The 21,927-nt window shown below is 31.0% G+C and overlaps 2 protein-coding genes across 4 annotated transcripts in view; one reads left to right on the plus strand and one right to left on the minus strand.

Annotated features, from left to right (window-relative positions):
* The window catches only part of LOC139481517 (N-acetylglucosamine-6-sulfatase-like), a 38,487-nt gene extending 31,391 nt beyond the window's left edge, over positions 1 to 7,096 (minus strand). Inside the window, exons 1-5 of one of the 2 annotated variants that reach the window (XM_071264902.1) lie at positions 6,924 to 7,095; positions 5,199 to 5,258; positions 4,917 to 4,943; positions 3,211 to 3,414; positions 2,174 to 2,239 (exon numbers count right to left, since the gene is read on the minus strand). In XM_071264902.1, coding sequence (XP_071121003.1) covers positions 2,174 to 2,239; positions 3,211 to 3,261 — 117 coding nt within the window. In that variant the 5' untranslated portion in view covers positions 3,262 to 3,414; positions 4,917 to 4,943; positions 5,199 to 5,258; positions 6,924 to 7,095. Of the gene's footprint in view, positions 1 to 2,173; positions 2,240 to 3,210; positions 3,415 to 4,916; positions 4,944 to 5,198; positions 5,259 to 6,923 lie in introns of both variants that reach the window. The other variant, XM_071264901.1, reaches the window with a different exon arrangement.
* An 8-nt stretch (positions 7,097 to 7,104) lies between these two features.
* LOC139481515 (uncharacterized) overlaps positions 7,105 to 21,927 on the plus strand; it is a 34,551-nt gene continuing 19,728 nt past the window's right edge. The window contains exons 1-11 of one of the 2 annotated variants that reach the window (XM_071264900.1): positions 7,105 to 7,224; positions 12,222 to 12,537; positions 13,452 to 13,516; positions 14,190 to 14,379; positions 15,287 to 15,417; positions 16,669 to 16,701; positions 17,143 to 17,233; positions 17,822 to 17,904; positions 19,239 to 19,316; positions 19,913 to 20,004; positions 20,760 to 21,812. In XM_071264900.1, the coding sequence (XP_071121001.1) occupies positions 12,319 to 12,537; positions 13,452 to 13,516; positions 14,190 to 14,379; positions 15,287 to 15,417; positions 16,669 to 16,701; positions 17,143 to 17,233; positions 17,822 to 17,904; positions 19,239 to 19,316; positions 19,913 to 20,004; positions 20,760 to 21,812 (2,035 nt within the window). In that variant the 5' untranslated portion in view covers positions 7,105 to 7,224; positions 12,222 to 12,318. The remainder of the gene's footprint in view (positions 7,225 to 12,221; positions 12,538 to 13,451; positions 13,517 to 14,189; positions 14,380 to 15,286; positions 15,418 to 16,668; positions 16,702 to 17,142; positions 17,234 to 17,821; positions 17,905 to 19,238; positions 19,317 to 19,912; positions 20,005 to 20,759; positions 21,813 to 21,927) is intronic. The other variant, XM_071264899.1, reaches the window with a different exon arrangement.

Raw genomic sequence — 21,927 nt, forward strand, 5'->3', positions numbered from 1 at the left:
GCGTATAGATCTGTGCGTATTAGTGTTGTCAACGATTAACCGGTTAACCGGTTAATTGGTCGAATGACCGAATACCGAATACCAAAAACGTTAACCAGACTTTTTTTCAATTTTGACAGATTTGATATAAATTTGTATTGAAATCATTTAATAGTTAGGTTTTATTTAAAAATTGTCGTCTTGGTAATTAATTTGACAGATCAATTGTCCAGTAAATTGATTGCTATTGTTAATCCTATACACATAAAATTAATTAGAACTTGTCTCTCGGCTCGGGGCAGGATCTTAAAGAAACATAATTAGTATACATGTTTTTTTGACAGTAACTTTAAATCAGTAAGCGATTAAACTTTACGATTTACTTCATTATTTCGTTTCTGATCTAATATTGTGTAAACCTTCACCTAAATGTACAACCTCCGTCGCGCAAGGCTTAGTCTTACTTTAAACGAAATGCTAACTAAAAAATTGTGAAATGCAAACCAATGTGAATGTACTCAATGTATATGTGATAGTACGAGTAACATGCAAATAAAGTAAAGAAACGGTGACCTATAGTTGTGAATTTCTGTGTCATTTTGATCTTTTGTGGAGAATTGTCTCATTGGCAATCATCTTCTTTTTTATAATTAATCATTCAAATTGAAATATTCCACATCATTTTCGGAGTCAACAAGTGAAAACGAAAGAATAATCAGTTTCAGACATATTCAATTCTACGAGATCAAGAAGGTTTTTCTATTTTTCAATCTGAAGTTGGTACAAACGTTATAGTTGATACGGTGTAGTTGATTATTAAAAGTCAAGCTTCGCCAGGAATCCTCACAGACAAGCCTTATAACAAAGAGGACAAACTTCAATTCTAAAAGCGTAAATTTATGACTTGGATGAAAGGTTGTCAAATTGACACTCATACCACATGTTATATCTATGTGTAGGGTACTATTGATAAGGCTTTCAAGCACCAACTCAAACTACCCGTTAACCGGTTAATCGGTTGAACTATTATCCGAGTAACCGGTTAGGCAAAAAGTTTACGATTTGACAACACTAGTGCGTATAGAATTTTTACCTTTATTCTACTGTTCTTGGCCAAATCGGCACAGGTTAGATAATTTATTACAAGCTCATTCTAAATCTCTGACAGTAAAACTATGCAATTATTTAAATGCAGCTTGGAAAATTATATCACATATATTGTCATAATATTATTGTATACTCTAACTAATGTTCTCAGCTGTCTTTTGTTTGTAATATATTGTATATATTTTCGTTTGCCATAGCATGTATATATGCTTCTTGCAAATAAAATATTCATTCATTCATTCATTCATTCATTCAAAGATAGTCAAAGTCCCATAACTCTGGCAGAAAATGTCAAATTCAATCAAAAAGACAGTAAAGTATGGTCAACAACACAACATGACAAACCAGTCTACCAGTCATTCATATTTAAAAGATTTCTATTTTTTAAATGGTCTCAGTGTGCTACAAAGGTAAAATAGAATGGTCAAAGTTTCATTACTCCCTCAAAAAATGTCAAATTAAAATGCCAGTATAATATTGATATAATATTATAACTACACATGATTGATGGAAACTAATTCTACCAATTCTGAAAGCTTTCTGTCAAATGGTTCTAGATGAGTTGTGTTCACAAGGTGTTTTTGTATTCTAATAGTTAAACAAAACATTTAACATGGTCAAAGTACTATTTTATGATAACTTATTGTTTACGAAAAGAGACCCGAGTGTGGATTCTATAGAATTTGTATTCATTGAACTACTAGCAATAATGTATAATCAACCATATTCATGCCTTAAATACAGGTACACTCATCCTGCATAATTTTAAATTTCGTGGTTTAAAACTGATGGACTTACATGTAACAGGAAAAAGCTAGTAATCTATGTCAGACAGATGGGAGGACTGACAGACAGGAGTTAACATATGCCCCTAACATTTTGTTGGGCATTCAGTACCATCCTAGAGATACTTTTAAAAAAAATATTTAAAAAATGAAAATCCTGTATAATCCATTAAATAATAGAATACAACGTACCAAAATAATATATCAATCATACAGTCAATATGTATAAGACTGCCTTGTAAGAAAGGAAATTTTGACTATCTGCAACATTACACGAGCACATGTTTGTCTCCATTACTTACGAGTCCATTCCACCAGTCCCATCCAGGAGGTATATGTTCAACTCCACCAGTTGCTGTAAAACCATACTGTATAAGTAAAAACAAATCCAAATAGTATCGTCAGTCCATAAAATCTGGCATAAATGAAATTTAGCATATATCAAGATGATCTAGAATTTTACAAATATAAAGCCATGTGATTTGAAGAAATAAATGACAAGTAGTCATTTCTAAACATGTTCAATCATTTATATCTATATCTATATCATTTCTAATACATGGCCTTTTCTTTATTGTTAAAAAAAATTGTGCTTGTGTAGAAAGTGCAAGTTTAGACCAAAGGAGTAAGACAGACCCCTTTTTGGCCCCAAAATATAGCAGTTTTAGAAAATTGTGAAAATGTAATCTTTTAGCTATATTTTGGAAAGTAAAATGCGTCTGCTACATACATATGAGCTGTTTTTGACAATACAATGCACAAATATCGCGTTCTAGCACCATTAAGTCATGCTAAATTACTGAAATCTTCCAAATTTTAGCATTTTGGTTAATTTTTAGACGGTTTCCGGCTAAAATGAAAGTGGCCACATTCGTGTTCATTCATAATATTGAAATTCAAGTTGTATTTGATGATAATACAAAACATATATAAAGGTGGAGGATGAACACGGATGCGGCCACTTTCATTTTTGACAAAAACCATCTGAAAAGTGACGTTTTTTGGCATATTTGATAGATATTTCATATTTAAGCTTGCATCAGAGCGTTTTTAATGACTAAATCAGTTAAAATCTTTCACATAAACTAATTGAATCGATTGAAATAGACACTTAAGTGTTTAAAATTGTCCAAAAACTTTCATTAGATGAACCTGAAATTTGAGGCCAAAATCGGCCCTTACCGGACCTACTCCTTTCAACTATTAAAGAAGGATAGCACACAAGTATGAATTAATCAATATGCAAGCTTTAACATTTTGCCCTGTTGATCCGAAAAATTCTAACACTTAGACGTACATGTGATATGTATATCTAGTTTATACATTTATTTAGAAATACCTGGTTTAAATATTTTCCAGCAAAGAATGTGGTGTAGGACTGGTTTTTCATGTACACTGGAAAGGCATCAATTTCCTGTGTTTTCTGCCATTCAGGACTACTACATCCTCCAACAATTGAGTTGTTGTAAGCCTTGTGGCTACTTACGTATTTTCCTGTCAGAATACTCGATCGGCTTGGGCAACATAGCGGTGAGGCTACATACTGAAGTATAAATAAACTAAGTATTAATATCAAACAGGCTATTATTTATACTTGGAATTATTTTTAATTATGGAATTTTCATAATTTCTTGTGCTTGAAATTTTAATAAATACCATAATAAAATTGAGAAAGGAAATGGTGAATATGTCAAAGCGACAACCACCCGACCATAGAGCAAACAACAGCCGAAGGCAACCAATGGGTCTTCAATGTAGCGAGAATTCCCGCACCCGTAGGTGTCCTTCAGCTGGCCCCTAAAATATGCATAATAGTACAGTGATAATGGACGTCATACTAAACTCCGAATTATACACAAGAAACTAAAATTTAAAATCATACAAGACTAACAAAGGCCAGAGGCTCCTGACTTGGGACAGGCGCAAAATTGCGGCGGGGTTAAACATGTTTATGAGATCTCAACCCTCCCCCTATACCTCTAGCCAATGTAGAAAAGTAAAAGAATAACAATACGCACATTAAAATTCAGTTCAAGAGAAGTCCGAGTCTGATATCAAAAGATGTAACAAAAGAAAATAAATAAAATGACAATAATACATAAATAACAACAGACTACTAGCAGTTAACTGACATGCCAGCTCCAGACCTCAATTAAACTGATTGAAAGATTATGTCTTCATCATATGAATATCAGGTACAATCCATGTTTATTCTGTATTATAATGTTTTGATTGGTGCATAACACTTTCCATACAATGCATTTTGTATAGATAGTGTTGTACGCCACACAGTTCATTCTATTGAAAATATGCTATCTTCTTTGTAATAGAAAGTGTTGTGCACCGCAAAGTTATTAAAATACAGAATAAACATGGATTTTATTAAAATTTTCAAGCAAAACAAAAAATGTAAATTCCATAATTAAAAATAATTCCATGTTGAAATACTAACCTGTTATCAGAACAATGGCATTGAATGTCAATTTTCACACATCCCTTTGCTCTCCAAAATTACTAAACCTCACTCACAAGGAAATGCATGCTGCACATGTTGCAGTTTGAGGAATCCTTGATAACATACACATTATGCAAGATGATATTTTGCATCCATGATCTATGTTGTTAAAAAGATCCAATTAAATTAATGAGGAACTCTTGCACACATTTTTTAACCAGAATTATCTCCCATTATAACATTTAAATTTCAATATTTTTTTTTTGAAGATGTTAAAATATATGCAAATGACACAATAAAACCTAAACATATCTACTGGTCTAGAACTTAGAAGTCAACATTTAGTCCTCAACAATGGACAAATTACAAGCTCTTAATTTCTGGAAGTATAAAAAAACTTTACCACCTGGTACATCAGAGCTCATCATTCTCAACTTAAGGACAACTGTATACCTAATCTATTACTCTTTTCTAGTAAAAAAATATTCATTGGAGAAATGTTACTCGCTCTATAAATATTAAATTATAAATATATAAATTGTCAGAGTGTCTATGTGTTCGACAAACAAATTGTATTTATTTATACTTACTAGTAAACTATGTCAGCATCCTATTTGCTACAAAAAGTGGACGGAAGTTTTTGAGATTGAAGAGAATGATCTAATTTTTATTGGAAACTATCTATATTAATGGATCTAGATTTCAAAATAGCACATTATTGTATTTTCACTAATTCTAAACTTATGACTATGAAACTTATAAATTACAATGTATGTGATGTTTGTGAAAAGAAAAAAAAATGTTTATCTGTTTTTTGGTATTAGGTTGCTTTAGCTGATATTTCCCACAAATATTCTTTTATAAAGACTTACCATGGAATTAAATAGCATCCCATGATCTCCAATTAACTTGTTTGTCTTCACAATTGGAATCTATAAAAAAAAATGTTTGAATTAGCCTATTTTTAACAATTTAAATTTTTATAGAAACCAGAAATTATAGGAAAAGATGTTATCAACTTTTTAATGTACAACTTAAGTTTGGTAATTCCAAAAACATGTGTCATATTGGCAGTGAAATTGTTATCATGTTTTCATTGACATTAAGTCTTCGCATAACATTTTAAATGTATGTACAAAAATGTATTATTTCAAACATTAGTTTTAGTTTCATAACAAATCTTTTGTCTATAGCCTCACTGGACACCAATTAAGAACGATTTTTGAACTTCAATTATTTTTTTTCTTTAGGGAATACTTTTCTTGAATTGTGTGTACCATAGAATTAAAGATGTATGAAGGCTTTTCATTTTAAATCATAACACACATAATTTTCTATTTACGTTGGGATACTTAAGTAAGATTTTCATAACCTGGTTTTATGGGTCTAGCAAGCCCAATATGGACGCAATTACGAACGGCATTATATTTATATATCTGGCAGAAGAAATCAATGACAATGATCTAAATTTATGAAACATACATTAATCTTATCTTAAACCCATTTCCTAAGAAATTAAGAAGCGTAATATGGTATTTTACTTCAAATTCTTCAGCAGTAGTTGCAGATGAAATTAGTGACAAAAATTTTCTTTGAAAAAGAAATATTTACGATTTTTTTTGTTTTTATGCAAGTTCTTTTGTCTAAGAAGCACTGAATTCTCCTTTCAGTTAGTGAACCTATGATTTTAATATATATTTAACCTTTACTTTCAGAGTTCTTGGGACTTTTCAACAAATATACTATTTTTTCTGACAATGCTCAGGGTCACCAGAGTCTGAGAAAACGTTCATTTTTGAATTATTTTGGCAAGATAAAGGGCATCACGCATATGAACATATTCAGGAGATATTTTTCTATCTATATAATGACAAAAGAAGGCAATTTGCACTAGCTTGTGTGCTTTATTCATGTAATTTCCAAGAGAGGGAGTCATTATTTTGACATTTTCGAAATTGAATTTTTCATCGTCTGCAACATTAACCATGTTAACCAACTGCGCATGAACTTTTTTTTCATGAAAACACAAGTAATGTAGTGGGTTTTTAAGTAATAGAAACATTTATTAATTATCATGCATAAATATTATATCAGAGGGCAAACATTAAAAATCGTTCGTAATTGTGTCCAGTTGTAATTGCGTCCGGTAAGGCTAGGGTTTAACTAAATACTATTTTCTTTAATATCAACTGAATTAATAAACAGGCTATCAACCAATTAGCATGGAGAGACATTTTTCCTGCTTGCCCTGACATCATCTTAAAAAAAGTCATTGTTATCTCTCTATCTGTACATGTATGCATAACATTTGACAGGATGGAACTACATTTACTAGTCTTTTTCCCATGCCATACATGTACATGTATAAAGTTGCCCATTCTGGTTAGAAAAAAGTCTGCTCAACTTTTACGTATAAAACTAGGAATTTTAATGCATGATCAACATGTAGTCAGGGATATAACAGTAACACTGTGGAACAAGTATAAGTAATGTAACTAGCATTGTGTAAGAGGAACAGTTAATGAGTTCAGAGACATATATACATATGTCTCTGATGAGTTATAACTTTTTGTTTTAACATCCTGTTAAAATAGTACCTGTCCTCCGAGGATTAAATCTTGATCATCTGTTAGAACAAACACAATGTTTGATTTCCCTGACATCGTTTCTCGAATTGAAAAACCAGTCATTAACGCAAATATTAGTATTAGTACAAGCATCCTACCCGCCTCACAACTTCTGCAATCTGAAAATATGTCACATGACAGTCACGTGATTGAAAGGAGTTGTTCCCCCTTCATTGGGTTCAATCAAAAAACTGAATCATGTGACTGCAATGTTGGTTTAATTTCCTGTAAAAAGACGATTGAAAGAACTAAACGTGGGCGTAATTACGTAGTAAGTTAAACAAAGAATTGACACAGCACATCATTTAATTTCATATTTCTGTCCAAATTACCAAGAAAATATATATGCCCATCTACTTGCATTTTAACTGTTAGAGACAAACTGAAAGTAAAAAAGTGAACATGAGAATACACACATGGAGACTCGTGTATCTTTATCTATATTCTGATGTCTTTTGCATTCATTTTGACGTTTATTTTAAACATAACTCCCTTGAAAATTCCTTTTCAAACGGTATTCATGAAGGTAGCTGTTGAAAGAAAAGGTTTATCATAACAGAGGGTTTGGATGGGGTTAAATGATTAAAGAATAATGAAAATAAAAAGAAAATGAATATAAGAGAATAACGGGCAAAAAAAATGAAGATTAGAGAAATGCGTGGTCTAATTTTTTGATGATTAGAGAAAAAAGGGGTTATTAAAATATTAGAGAAAAAAGGGTGAAAATTAAATGTTTACAGAATAACAGACCCCCCCCCCCCCCCCCCCTCCAGACCCTCATAACAAAATGTCTTTTACCAAAATTATCTAAAATTATTGTATTTACACCATACAATTTATTCAGTGTACAGGCGAATGCTAGTCATTTCGTTCCAAGTCTGATTCGTTCCAAACCAGTTCGTTCCAGATTTGGACAATTCGTACCAAGTCAATTGTCAATTCGTTCCAACTGATTTAGTTTATTATTAATCAGACTTAGCAATTTGTTCTAACTGATTTACATTGTATATCATTATTAATCAGACTTAACAATTTGTTCCAACTTTTTTTTATAAATAAATGTAGAATATGTCCGTATATCACTGTATTTGTGTAAATCAACCTACAGTGCACGGCAAAAATCGGCAATTCCTTGTCAATTTTTTTTTATATATATTTCACATAAAAGATCGTTTTTCAATAATAACTTTGAAGGCTTTTATGGTTCGATTTTAACAAAAAATTGTGTTGAAAAACGCAGATTTATGTGTACAATATTTGTTTATTTAGTCATACATTTTTTGGCCGGGTTGTCTTTGTTTTTTTTTTCCTTTTTCCGGTCAACTTGTATCATATTTCGGGATAATCTAAATGTCTTATGCAATAAAAAAATAAGTTTAAGGTTTCTATCCTTGAACAAAACGATGACACCAAAACACACGAAGATTCCATGATGGAATATAAAAATAATATATGGAATTAGGAATCTTTTAGAACACCCATGTTTCAAATTTTTTTTCCATTGGTTTGAAAGAAGTTGACCTTTTAAAAAATATGTATTATAATTCCACACCTTCAAGCCCATACTTTTGGTTTTTTTTCTTTCTTTGAAGTTACTTTTTTTCGGTTTCGTACAGGAAACTGAGTAAAATATGCATGTACATGTATCTTTCCTCCCAATAAATAAACAATAGATTTTTTTTAGACAAGTATTTATACATTTTATATAAGTACAGCCTCAAAAATTAAACTTATAAGGCTATCAAAATGGTTAATGTTGTTTAATATTGTTCTTGAATAAGTTGGAACGAACTGACCAGTTTTTTTGAAAAAGTTGGAACGAATTGACCAAGCAACTTGGGACGAATTTGTTGGGATGAATCGGAGTTTGAACGAATCATCCAGATACCGTACAGGCAATGAAAGACAAACCAGTACATTTTTTTATCATTGTTTATTGTTGCAATTAATAGGATGTTAAGATTAACACATACATTGTATATATATACATAAAGTCTATAGTACTTCAGTTGACAATCAGTCTCTCAAGACTCTCATTAGACTCTCAATGTCAGACTTGAATTTTATTTTTTCTTGAAACAGAATAACTGGACAGCAAATCCAACAGAGTTACCTTACATGCATGCAAATAGTGTAAAAAATCATAAAAAACTAAAAATAATGAATAGAAGACTACAAGATTGAACATTGAATTTCATCATGTTGCAGATCTCATATAAAACTAGCTATATATTTTATATATATAGCTATATGTCTTATAGAATTTGAATGTTGTTTAAATTTCAATATTGTATGTTCCAGTTTGTAATGATTGTCACGTTCATGACATTTGTCTTGGTAACAATCCAATATTTGGATTTTACACCAATAAAATGATTTGATTTGACACCAACAACTATTGATATATTAAATGACAACAATTTAACACAGACCTGTCATAAATAAGAACACCAGAAACGACACAACCCTAGACCTTTTGTGTATGACCAATCCATCATTTGTTAATAGAGTCGAAACATTACCACCAATCAGAGCAAGTGATCATGACATTGTCTACAGTGAAATAAATGTAACTCTGCCGCACAATAAACAACTGGCTCATAAAGTACTTCACTACAAAAAGGCAAATTGGGAGCAAATAGAAAAAGATCTCACTGAAACATGCCAACAACTAAAACAAGATCAAGATAAATTAAATCTCAATGAACTTTGGAACACATTCAAAACCAACATCCAAAAATCTATTACCAAGAATATTCCAACAAAAAGCATTGGTAACAAATCAAAACTACCGTGGGTAAATAACCAACTGAAAAAGCTCATCAACAAGAAAATCAAACTATATAAAAAAAAAAGAAGAATCCCAAGTATAAAAAACAATATCAAGAAATTAAAACCAAGCTCCTGAAAAAAATGAGAAACTCCTATTGGCAATACATAGAAAATATGATTTTCGATATTGAAATAAAGGAGCCAGACCAACCATGCTTCAAAAATGCTCCTAAAAAACTGTACACCTACATGTACATTAAAAGCCAGAAAAACGAAAACACTGGCATAGCTCCTCTGCGAAGTGAAGGTACACTGCACTTGAGTCCATCTGAGAAAGCATATATACTAAATAAACAATTTTAAGTCTGCTTTTACATCTGAAGCAAACTCTAACATTCCAGACAAAGGTCCTAGTAAATAACCTATAATGGAACCCATCAGAATATCTAGGGATGGTGTTTACAAACTAATCAAAAACATAAACCCGAATAAAGCTGCTGGTCCTGACACCATCGCAGGCAAAGTACTAAAACAAAACATAGAAATATGTACAGATATCCTCACTTTAATATTTAAAAGATCACTACAAACAGGCAAAGTACCATCTGAATGGAACCACGCAAACTTCACACAGGTCTGTATTCCAAAAAGGGGATAAACACAACCCAGGCAACTATAGGCCTATATATCCTTAACATGCATAGCTTCAAATTACTTGAACATATCTTTGCAAGCAGCATGATGAATCACCTAGAAACAAACAACACTCTATGAATTACAACATGGATTTAGGGCAAAACTATCATGTGAAGTCATCTCACTGATACACGAATTATTCCAAAACAACAACAAGGACATACAATCAGATCTTATAACCATGAATTTTGCTAAAGCTTTTGACAAGGTACCTCACAAAAGATTACTATACAAATGAAATACTTTGGCATATCAGATCAAATCATGAACTGGGTAGAATCCTTTCTTTCAAACAGAACTCAAACAGTACTTTTAGAAAACATGTCATCTTCAAAAATACCAGTCTCATCAGGTGTCCCAAAGGGTACAGTGCTAGGACCAATACTATTCTTAATCTACATAAATGACCTCCCAGTTTACATCCAACATAGCAAAATCAGACTCTTTGCAGATGACAGTTTAATCTACTGACAAATTAAAACCCAAAACGACTGCCTCAAGCTTCAAGAAGACCTAGAAGCTGCCATACAATGGGGAAAAGATTGGCTTATGTCTTTCCATCCAGACAAGTGTAACATCATGAATATAACAACAAAAAGAAATCCCATCCACTTTTATTATAACATGCATGGACACATTTTAGAATCTGTAAAACATGCAAAATACTTAGGTATCACCATCTCAGCAGACCTAAAATGGAACACTTGCATCCATCAAACCGCTGCAAAAGCAAATAAATCCTTAGGTTTCATCAGACGAAACCTTTAAAGTCCAATCACAATCAATTAAAGAAAGATCGTACCAAACACTTACTTGTAAGACCAAAGTTGGAATACTGTTGTACTGTATGGGATCCATATGCATTTACAAACGAAAGTAAAAAATCATTAGAAAAAGTACAGAGAAGAGTGGCAAGGTACATGTGCAATAGACATCACAACACCAGCAGTGTGTCTGAGATGCTAGAGACACCATGCCATTCAATCGCATAATGTATTACAACAGAGTCAGTCTACTACGAGATCCACCAATAAAGAATTCTACAGACAAATTCAATGCAATAAAGACAGCTATAAATTATTTTTTTCTGTCAAACCATCAAAGACTGGAAAAAACTATCCTCTGAAATTACTAAAAACACTACTACAGAAAACTTCAAGGGTGCACTCAGGCACGATGTGCTCCTTGATACTTACCCTCATCTGAAATAAACAGATACTCTTGTTTTTATCTTATACCAAAAAATAAAAATAAAAAATGTAATATTTAAAACCAAATAAAAATTGTATAAATTAGAAACAATTTTTTTTTATAAAAATTGAAAATACGAAAATATATGACCAAAAACAACTTTGAACAAGAAATATTTTGTTAATCTATGTTTTGACCAAACATTATCCACATAAATTTATTTTGAAACATTTACCAGGCATGCGCCGGAAAGTAAACATCAGTATGTTGATGGTTTTCTGTAACAAAAGAAGAAGATTTGATTTGATTATAAAACTGCCACTTGTCTTCACAATCAATGATAGCTATTCACTAGATAAATACAGTTGTAAACTTTCTAAATGTGGATAGCCAAGTCTCCGTGTTGAAGGCCGTACTTTAACCTATAATGGTTTACTTTTTAAATTGTTATTTGTATGGAGAGTTGTCTCATTGGCACTCACACCACATCTTCCTATATCTATTTAACTGGTTCATATTAAATTTTACAAACAACTGGAATATACAGGTGTTTGGGTAAGATTAGATGAGGTTTTTTTTGTTGATTTTACAATGTAATCTTTTTTTCAGATGGACCTACAAGCATGACAAGACAATCTTAAATGAAATGACAGTGTCATCCTTATGATGCATATACATGATATAAAGATATAATAATCAAAATTCCATGGCTGAGTTCACATCAACAGAACCAGACTGGACTCATATCTTGGTAGAAACATCTAGTCTGGATGATGTAAAGGGTGCACTCAGAGGTTCATCAAGACTAAAGTTTACATGTATTGATGTGTCATCTAAGTTTCTGGCCTTTGGTAGCAATACAGGCAGTGTGTATGTGTTTGGAAGATCTAATCACAAACATCCACAGATTATATTCCCTGAAATTGTAAGTTTTTTTTCTACCTAACTTTAACATAGAGGATAGGCTTTCTAAAGATAATGAGGCTATGTCTTATTAAATAAGAAATAATAGAAATATTGGTTAGCACAAAACAATTGAACATTTAATTTCCAAATTAAGTAAGAAGGAATATGGTATAAGTATAATTTACATGATTTGATATCAACAATAAACTTTTAATTGTAAATAATTGTATCAAAACACATAGATAAAGGAAGATGTGGTGTGACGGCCAATGAGACAACTCTCCATTAAATAACAATTTATAAAAGTAAACCATTATAGGTCAATGTACGGCCTTCAACACAGAGCCTTAGCTCACACCGAACAACAAGCTATAAAGGGCCCCAAAATTACTAGTGTAAAACATACATGATTTGTAAAAATTTCTAATGTCTTGCTAAATATTTAAAAAAATAAATAAATTGAAGTAATCTACTTTGTAGCATTAAATGTGCATTTGGGCGTTAAGTTTCATAAAACTAGACTTAGATACTCTGATGATATTCTATAGTCTATACTTCATCAGTGGGATAAGTGATTTTTCAAATAATCTTTTCAGTTGTATTCACATAGATTATAGCGTTTTAGACTATGTAATTTTAAAGTATTGTTACTTATATATAGTTACTGTCAGTTTTAGATTTAATGTTGGTGTTAATTTTTAAAAACCTTGTTTATTCTTATCCATATTAATTCCGTTTTGAACTATGCTTTAAAATGATTTCAAATTTGGGGTTTATTTTGAAGTTGTGATTTGTAAGGTCAATAAAGGTATACTGCATTGTTTTTTTTGTCGTTCAGTTTCTTGCTTTCTCACAATATCGGTTGTTTTTAATTCAACAAAAGTATGATTTAATGATTACATTAGTATATTCTTCTTCATTCCTGTTTTGTAGGAACCAGCACAAGTGAACTGTGTATCAATCAGTCCTATAGATAAATCTGTTGCCTTTTCAACAGTGTAAGTTAATTTACACGTAGTTTTAATATATAAGACAGAATTAAAATATATGATCATAGTGACCGCGTACATGTTTTTCTTGCAAGTTGAAATTTCAACTGTTACAATTGGTTAATTTAGAGTTGATAGAAAGGTCATGAGGATAAATGAATATCTATCAACAGATATCGCTAATTAGATTTAGATTAAAGGGTAAAATTCCTGATATTTTATCAAGAATATTTTTTAAAGTATTTATTTATTTCTGAGCAAGCATAATTGAAAATAGAATTTATCATTGATGATTGAGTTGAGATGTTTTTAATATTCAATTTCTATTGTATAACTGCAAAGATTGTGTTCATAATACTATCTTGTTGTTGTTAAATAACAAATTTGACAGCTTCAGAGTTATGAGGCTAAAGAACTGAAAATTGTAATTTTAAATATTATAACGTACAAATTTTGAAACTTTTTATCAATTGAGCATTTATTTATTTTATTTTTTCTTAAGGCTTCTTCCAATAATGCTTTCCATTTTATTTTTAACTTTTCTATCATGCATATTGTCTCATTTGCAAAAATACCATATTTTATTTTTAAATGTACATTTCAAAATTATATGCAGACAAGATATATCTCTGTCAGTCTGTGTCTACAGTTTATACTATAAAACATATTTTTCTATTTACAGGAAAGGCCATGTTGTAGTTGTGGAACTGAGCACAGAAAAAGGTTCACGACAAAAACCAGAAAGATTACGATTGATTAGTGACCATGTTCAGTCAACTGTGACCAGTATTACATGGGATACCACAGGAAGTAAACTATATACAGGGGACAACCTTGGGAGAATTTATGCTACATCTATACCTAGTACAAAAGTAATATATTAACGATTACATTTAGATTTACAATTATCAGGGTAGACAGTGCCATACTCCAATCTGTGCAGGATTTCTTTGCTTGTTAAAAATAATTTTTAAGCCATTTAAGTTAAAATATTTTCATTAATAGCTGTTGAAGCTGACAAATAAGCCATGTTTTTTTTTTATGAATTTATGCAATTGACATTTTTTTTTTGCATACTTACCATTTGAATTTTACTTTACAACTTCAGTTTGTATGAAGTTGTGGATCTCTTAATTATCTGCTTACTGATCCACAAGTTAATCATGTGTTAATAGACTGTTCAAATGAAATTACATCTAAAAAACTGCTCGTCTTAAAGTGTAATTTTTGAGTAACTGATACTTATCTTTTCTATTCATATCACGGATTGAAACACTGTTAACTACAGAAGTATATGAATAGTTCAAGAAATGACTAGAATATGTTCACGTGTCTGGAAGTTAAGATTGAAAAAAATAGAAATTTAAGCTTTTTGCAATACTCTGTTTGAAATACTGAGAATCCAATTTTTAAGTGTAAAAGAAGTCAGAATGTTCAAATTACTCTGATGAAAACAAAGGCTCTTAAGGCATTCATATCAAAATATAGAATAAATCAGTCTAGGCTGGGACTGGTGAAAGTAGAACAAGGAGTTGAGAATGGAAATGGGATCGAATGTGTCAAAGAGACAAAAACCCAACCAAAGAGCAGAAAACAGCATAAGACCACCAATGAGTCTTCAACACAGAATTATTAATTTAATACACATTTGCACTGCACTTGCAATTCTAAATGCAATTTTATTATCTCAGTTCAATTCATTTTCCTAAAATGTATTCATGAATCATAACTTTTTCCTTTAAGATTTATCCATAGAAATAAAATAATTCTCTGTTTCAGGTACAGAATTTTGTTTCACTACCACCTGAGATCATTCTCAGATTAGATTCTCCTATCTGTCAAGTGGATTTCTCAGAAGATAAACTACTGGTGTCTACATTACACAAGTGTTACTTGTGTTATACAACAAGGTATGTCAATCAAAAAGACTTATTAACAAAAACAAGTAAGCATACAACAATCTATGACACAATATAAATACAATTTAAATAAAGAAGGGGGTTGTAAAACAATGTCAAAACGACAACTGTAACCTGAGACAAATTGGTGTTAAATATAAATAATGTATACAGGTTTATTTTATTTGATAATTTTGTAGTTAGGTGTATGGAAATATTTTATACAAAATGATAAAAAAAAAATCATAGTATGAGAACAGAAGTGAAAACTTATTGTCATACTAAATGCTTATTAAAGGTGGTACATATTAAAAAAAGTAAGACAAGATACAACACAAAATAAGTAAACATTGAATAACAAAAAAGCATTATAAATTGTGACAAATTAACATGAAAGTCCTTACAGTTACTGAAAGCTAGTTAAAACGCCAAAACCAATTAAAAATAAGTAAAAAATAAAAGTATCCACAGGCAGTAGGACAAACAAATATGGAACAACGGTGACTGGCTATACAGCCCTCGCACATTTGGTAGGCAGTAGGATAGTTAGGATGTAACCTTATATAGTAAATATGTATCATTTTATAAACGGATAATTTAATTTTGGATGTAAAGCGTCTTCTGATTGGCTCTCAGTGTTTTGTATATCAGCTCGAAGACATAATTTAGTCATGTGACTGTGACGTCATCAACGTTTTTTTCATGATTTACTCAGGTTTAAAATGGAATTTAGAATTAACTATATGAAAAGGCTGTAATATTTTTTTCTGTCTATTCAATATAACATAAAAAATGTGGTGCACACTGTAGAATAACCCGCTACACGAGTTTTTCAGTGTGCACCACATTTTTAATGTTGTTTCTTCATAAACAGAAAAAATATTACAGTCATTCCTTTAATAAAGCAATCTGTATAGATAATAAATGTGGGCGTGTATTTTTAAATCCCCAAAAAACATTCCAGAATGTAAGGAATAGAGGCAATTTTCAAGTAAATCCTTTGCAAAATTAACAAAGAGCAAACAGGTTATCAAAAATAATGATTTACCAATATGTAGTAAATTATATAGTACTTTCCCTGTATTTATCTTGGATAATTTCTGTATAAATGGAGATATTGTAATTAAAAGAACAAACATAAAAATTCACAAATTTAGAAACTATTAAACACCATTACCAATGACCTTTAATACTGTTACAAATCAAACAAAAAATTGTCATATAAAATGGAGCATATTAAGATATTTGTTTTCTTTTTTTTAGGCAAAAATTTACCCACATTGGAACTAAATCAAGGTATATATGTTCCCTGAAATATTGTGTATTCTTTTACTTTTGTTGTACTTATTTTTGTGGATTGAGGAAAACATTCTGATTTATGTTATTTCTTTTGACAAAGCATGTTTGTCAATAGAAAATTTGTACTTCTTTGAAAACATTAAAACATGTGGTTCATATATGCAAACAAAATCCATGAGAATTGGTATTCTGTGAATAATAAATGATCCACAGTATTGCATATATGGTATGATAATTCCTTTACAGTACGAGATAGTTCCATGAGAACAAATTTTTCAAAGAACCATCTATCTTAAAAGAAAAAAGAAAGGTTAGTTATAATGATACTTTTAATGGATTCAATTCTGTTGTAAGAGATAACTGTTTAACTTACATTGATAAATATCTGAGAAAATCTTTTAAAGACAAGAACTAAGGTATGTTTCTTTATGTTTTCAGAGATGGGGAGTATGGAGCATGTTTTTACAAACAGCCTAGTACAGGGTTATACAGAATATATTGTGCGAGACCTGGATCTAGAATATGGGAGGTAAATTGTACATACCTGTCTGGCAGGGTTCATCTGACCTTGACCTCATGTATATGGATCATTAATAAAGTTTATGTAAAACATGCAGTAAGACTTTCATATTGCATGCTTTCAAAATAAATTCAATCATGCTTAGTAGACATTTTATTGTGTACATGCTTGTGTTCATTTTTATATAGAGAATGACTCAATAAAGTGCTTTTTCAAAATATCTATCTAAATTCAATTTAATAGATGATCTTTATTCTGAAATGAAAGATACATGTATATACAATTTTGCACCTGTCCCAAGTCAGGAGCCTCTGGCCTTTGTTAGTCATGTATGATTTTAGTATACATATTGTTTTAGGGGCCAGCTGAAGGACGTTTACGGGTGCGGGAGTTTCTCGCTACATTGAAGACCCATTGGTAGCCTTCGGCTGTTGTCTGCTCTATGATCGGGTTGTTGTGGCTTTGACACATTCCCCATTTCCTTTCTCAATCTTAGAAGCATTATTTTGTTAAAAAAAAATTTTTTTTTACAATATTCTTTTTCATCAGTAAGAATTTTTTAACATTCATGTAAAGAATTATTTGTTATATTTCTAGGTTGACATAGAATGTAATGTGTTATGTACACACATGTTTAAACAGCTGTTAGCTATACCTGCTCTGCCTATGGTCAGTAGTGTGTAAGTATTGTTTTGAATTAAATGTGTTTTGTACCCACATAGTACTGAATAGTTAAAATTGCTCTTATAGTTGAGTATGTAAACAGAGGTAAGGGTACATTGGATTCTTGGAATCCGAACCGGGGATGATAGTGATTAAAATAGATATGCCTGGAATTTTTATGGCCCCGCAACGAAGTTGTTGGTGCCATATAGTTTTACCCTTGTACGTAATTCAAAAATTCAAAAATTCTGAAATTCCGAAATTCCGTAATTCCATCATTCCGTCATTCTGCAACAAACCATTATACAGAGTTTTTTTCTAAATGCCTTCAAATATTTAGTGGATTTTTGGTATGTGAGTTAACTATGATGAGTTACAGATCAAGTTCAAGTTTCGTTTTGCTCCACTAATCTTTGGCGAAATTACGGGGTTTAGACTTTGATAAATTTTTGACAATCACAGTTATACAGACTTTTTTTCTAAACTCTTTCAGATATTGGGATGAGTTTTGGCATGTGAGTTAATCAAGATAAGTTACAGATCAAGTTTAAGTTTTGTTCCACTTCGTTAATTTTTGCCAAAATTAAGGGTTTACAACTTTGAAAATTGTTGAAAATCACAGTTATATAAACTTTTTATCTATACGCCTCCACATTTTGAGCTGATTTTTGATTTTTGAGACTACCATCATGTTTGTGTCCACATGTGTTATTGAAATTGCAGATTTATCAACTTTTTTAAAACGAGGCCATTCGTGTTACTTTGACATTTCTAGTTTTTACTGATTTTTGTTTGGGAGTAAAATGGTAGGGAAGTTGGATTTTTGGGGTAGGAAGAGGGAATCTCGGACCTCCCTGTCCATCCCCTCATAGTTAATAGTGTTAATATTGTAATTTTCTAGATTCCATATGTTTAGCAATACAACCAGTTGAACCTTTCAACTGATTAAATGTGTGTAAAGTTTATATGAAATGCATTTTGTATTCTCCTTGCAGTAGTATTGAACCAGTACTGGTACTCTCATTTTATAGTCATGTCTGCATGGCATCAGCTGTGCAACATGTACAGTTCAGATGAATACAAGATAGGAATTATATAAATGAAAAACTGTCCAATAATTTGTAGATATAAATCCTAAATTCAGGTGTCTCCTGTCTTATTTCATCACAGACCAATAAAAATGAAGTAGAACAAATATTATGCCTTACGAAGACCAGCAATTACTATACTTGGTCTTAAAATGGATTAAAATTTGAATTGTTAAGTTATTCTTTGATGCAAGGATTTGTATAATGACTATACAACTCCTTGTTTGATGGCATTGTAATTTTTAGTTTTGGTTTTGTTGTAGGGACTATTACTGGAAGGCACCATTAAAAGAAAACAATGAACCAAAAAGTGTGGCCTTTCCTAAACTGAAGACAACAAGGTAAATTTGATTTTTGTATTTTGTTGGTTTGATCAATCATTAGATTAAATTAAAAAATGCATACAAATGATGATAAGATATCAGTCTAACTTTACTTTTAGATATATTTTTATAATACAGCTGATTACAATGAGTGTGTAAGTCAAGGTATTATCTTTGTTTAGATTGCTTGCTAGCTGAACAGTGAAGTCAATTTTACGTTAGGTAAACTACCCTCCTTTAAGAGTAGACTATTCGAACAGACAACCAATCCATCTGTCTGTAGGACTAGACTACTTCGAAATGAGGGTAGTAAACCTTACATAATTACTTCAAGGTTCAGCTAGCAAGGAAGCTAACCAAAGATATTACCTTTACCTACACACTCACTGCAATCGGCTGTAATTGTTTACTGTTACATTGATGTATAGCTCCTTTAATGATTTTCAATAAATTGGAATTAGTTATGAAAAAATGACAGACCAGCATGATATTACCTTCAGCTTTTGTATTTGTTTGAACATTTTTTTCTATAGGATTTAATGAGTTTTGATTAGAAAATTGTTATTATCAGACATTGTTTACTATATAGGACTTTCTTCTTGTTCATGTTTTAGAGAAAACTTTTTGTTTACCTGGAATAAGACTAATCTGTATGTCATTGACCCTGTCAACATCAAGGTTATATTCTGGACAGACATGGGAGCAGGTAAATATATGTTTTCTAACTTGAATCTTTAGGTATATGAACAGTTGCTCAACTATTATTGATGCACTCTGACATTAAAAACTCACATGTTTTGATTCAGAATTAAAAAAGAACACCCTAGCAATAATTTATTGAGCACAAGCTAAAGTCACAACTTTAAGCTCAAACAAATATCTAAACGCTGCCTATATGTACCATTGGGATTACAGCACTAAACTAAATGCAATTAAGCTCTGCATATGATATGTAATAAGTGAGAATAAAATTAAGCATCATTTATGAAAACATGATTATTTACTAGATAAATTTGTACATGCAAAAAAAGTCAATTAGTGTTGCATTGCAGAAGATTATGTAACACTTCACTGTACATAAGCAAAATAGTTATTTGTCTTTCATTCAACTGAAGCAGTTAAATAGATCAGCAGTTTAATTTATGAACTCAAAACAGACATAAACTCAAAAAATCTTAAAACCTGTCAGTCATAACTAGAATTCTACATCTCAGTTAGCAGTATTAAAATCAATACACTAGTGAATCCAGAATTGTTATCTTTTTTTTACATCATTTTCTCTTTTCCACATGTTCCTTGTTGACAAGGTTGGAATGTTGTATTGAAATACTGTTTCTTGCAAATTTGTACTTTTGATAACCAAGAAGTATCATGAAATACAAGGACTTCATCCTCTCTCACTGGTAACATCTGCCTCTTGTTGAGCCTTAACTTAAAATAAAATTCCTTTTTGTTTTTCAGGTATTCAAAATGTAGTTAGCAGTGAAAATTACCTCTTTATATTTTATAACAATGGAAACATTCAAAAGACCAAGATTTATCCTATTCCTCAATGTGTTTCATTTCTTATTTCTAAAAAATCTTGGATTCTAGCCGAAGAAATTTATAGTTATTTTTATACATGGATTGCAAAAATGAGATGGAAAAAGTATGTCTCTGTTGAAGACTTAGAAAAATTAAAAGAACATTGTAAAAGTTCGGGTAATGAAACCATAGAAAGTGTAATAGACAACATGGTGTCTTCGTATCCTGTCCAGAATGATAGCGAATCATCAGGACTAGAAGACTCCTTTTCTGATAGAAGTCGATCAAGTAGTAATGCTTCTATACAAAAACTAGAAACTGGGATATATAGGATAAATAGTCAGCCTTCATTGCTTTCTCCTGAGATCAGGAGTATTCCAGAAGATTTTCATTCAAATTTCACTGGCGATAAAAATCCAGTCTTAACAAACTTAAAATCTGAAATTATTGGATTGATGGATAGCACTACTAAAGAAGTTAAAATTGAAAAAGAAAATTTGAGTTTCAAAAGTGATTATTTGACCTTGGGAAAAGAAACAATGGACTCAACAAGTAATAATTTGTCTGAAATTTCATGTAATGACAATCAGCTTCCAGATTTGACTGTGAATGGTGCTAATAACCAACAAAAAGAGTTTGAAATTTTATATACACGTAAGGACGAGCTTGATAGTAAAACAAGTGTTATAACTTCTGCAGAATTAGGAAATGATAATTTTAAAGATGAAACAGTATTAAAAACTGCACTTAAAGATCCCACCACAGTTATAGTGGAACACACTGAACCTATGATCAATGGGACTGAAGCTGCCTCTGCCAGTGATACTGGTATTTTTGTTGATTTGCAAGGAACAAATAAAATATACATTAATGAGGAAAAGGAAACTGAAAGTATAACTTTTGTAAATGACCACACAAAGAAGCAAAGTGAAAGTAGAATAACTGAAAATTGCATTCATGAAACTGAAGAAGATATATTTGCAGAAGAAGGTAAATATTAAATCTGGCATAATGGAATTGACTAAAGAAATGAATCATAGAAAATTGAGAGACAAATTATTGTGTCAAAAATGTTGTAGTATGACAAGTTTACAGTCTTTACAGT

The sequence above is a fragment of the Mytilus edulis genome, chromosome 7, assembly GCF_963676685.1.
Source record: "Mytilus edulis chromosome 7, xbMytEdul2.2, whole genome shotgun sequence".
Classification (NCBI taxonomy): Eukaryota; Metazoa; Mollusca; class Bivalvia; order Mytilida; family Mytilidae; genus Mytilus; species Mytilus edulis.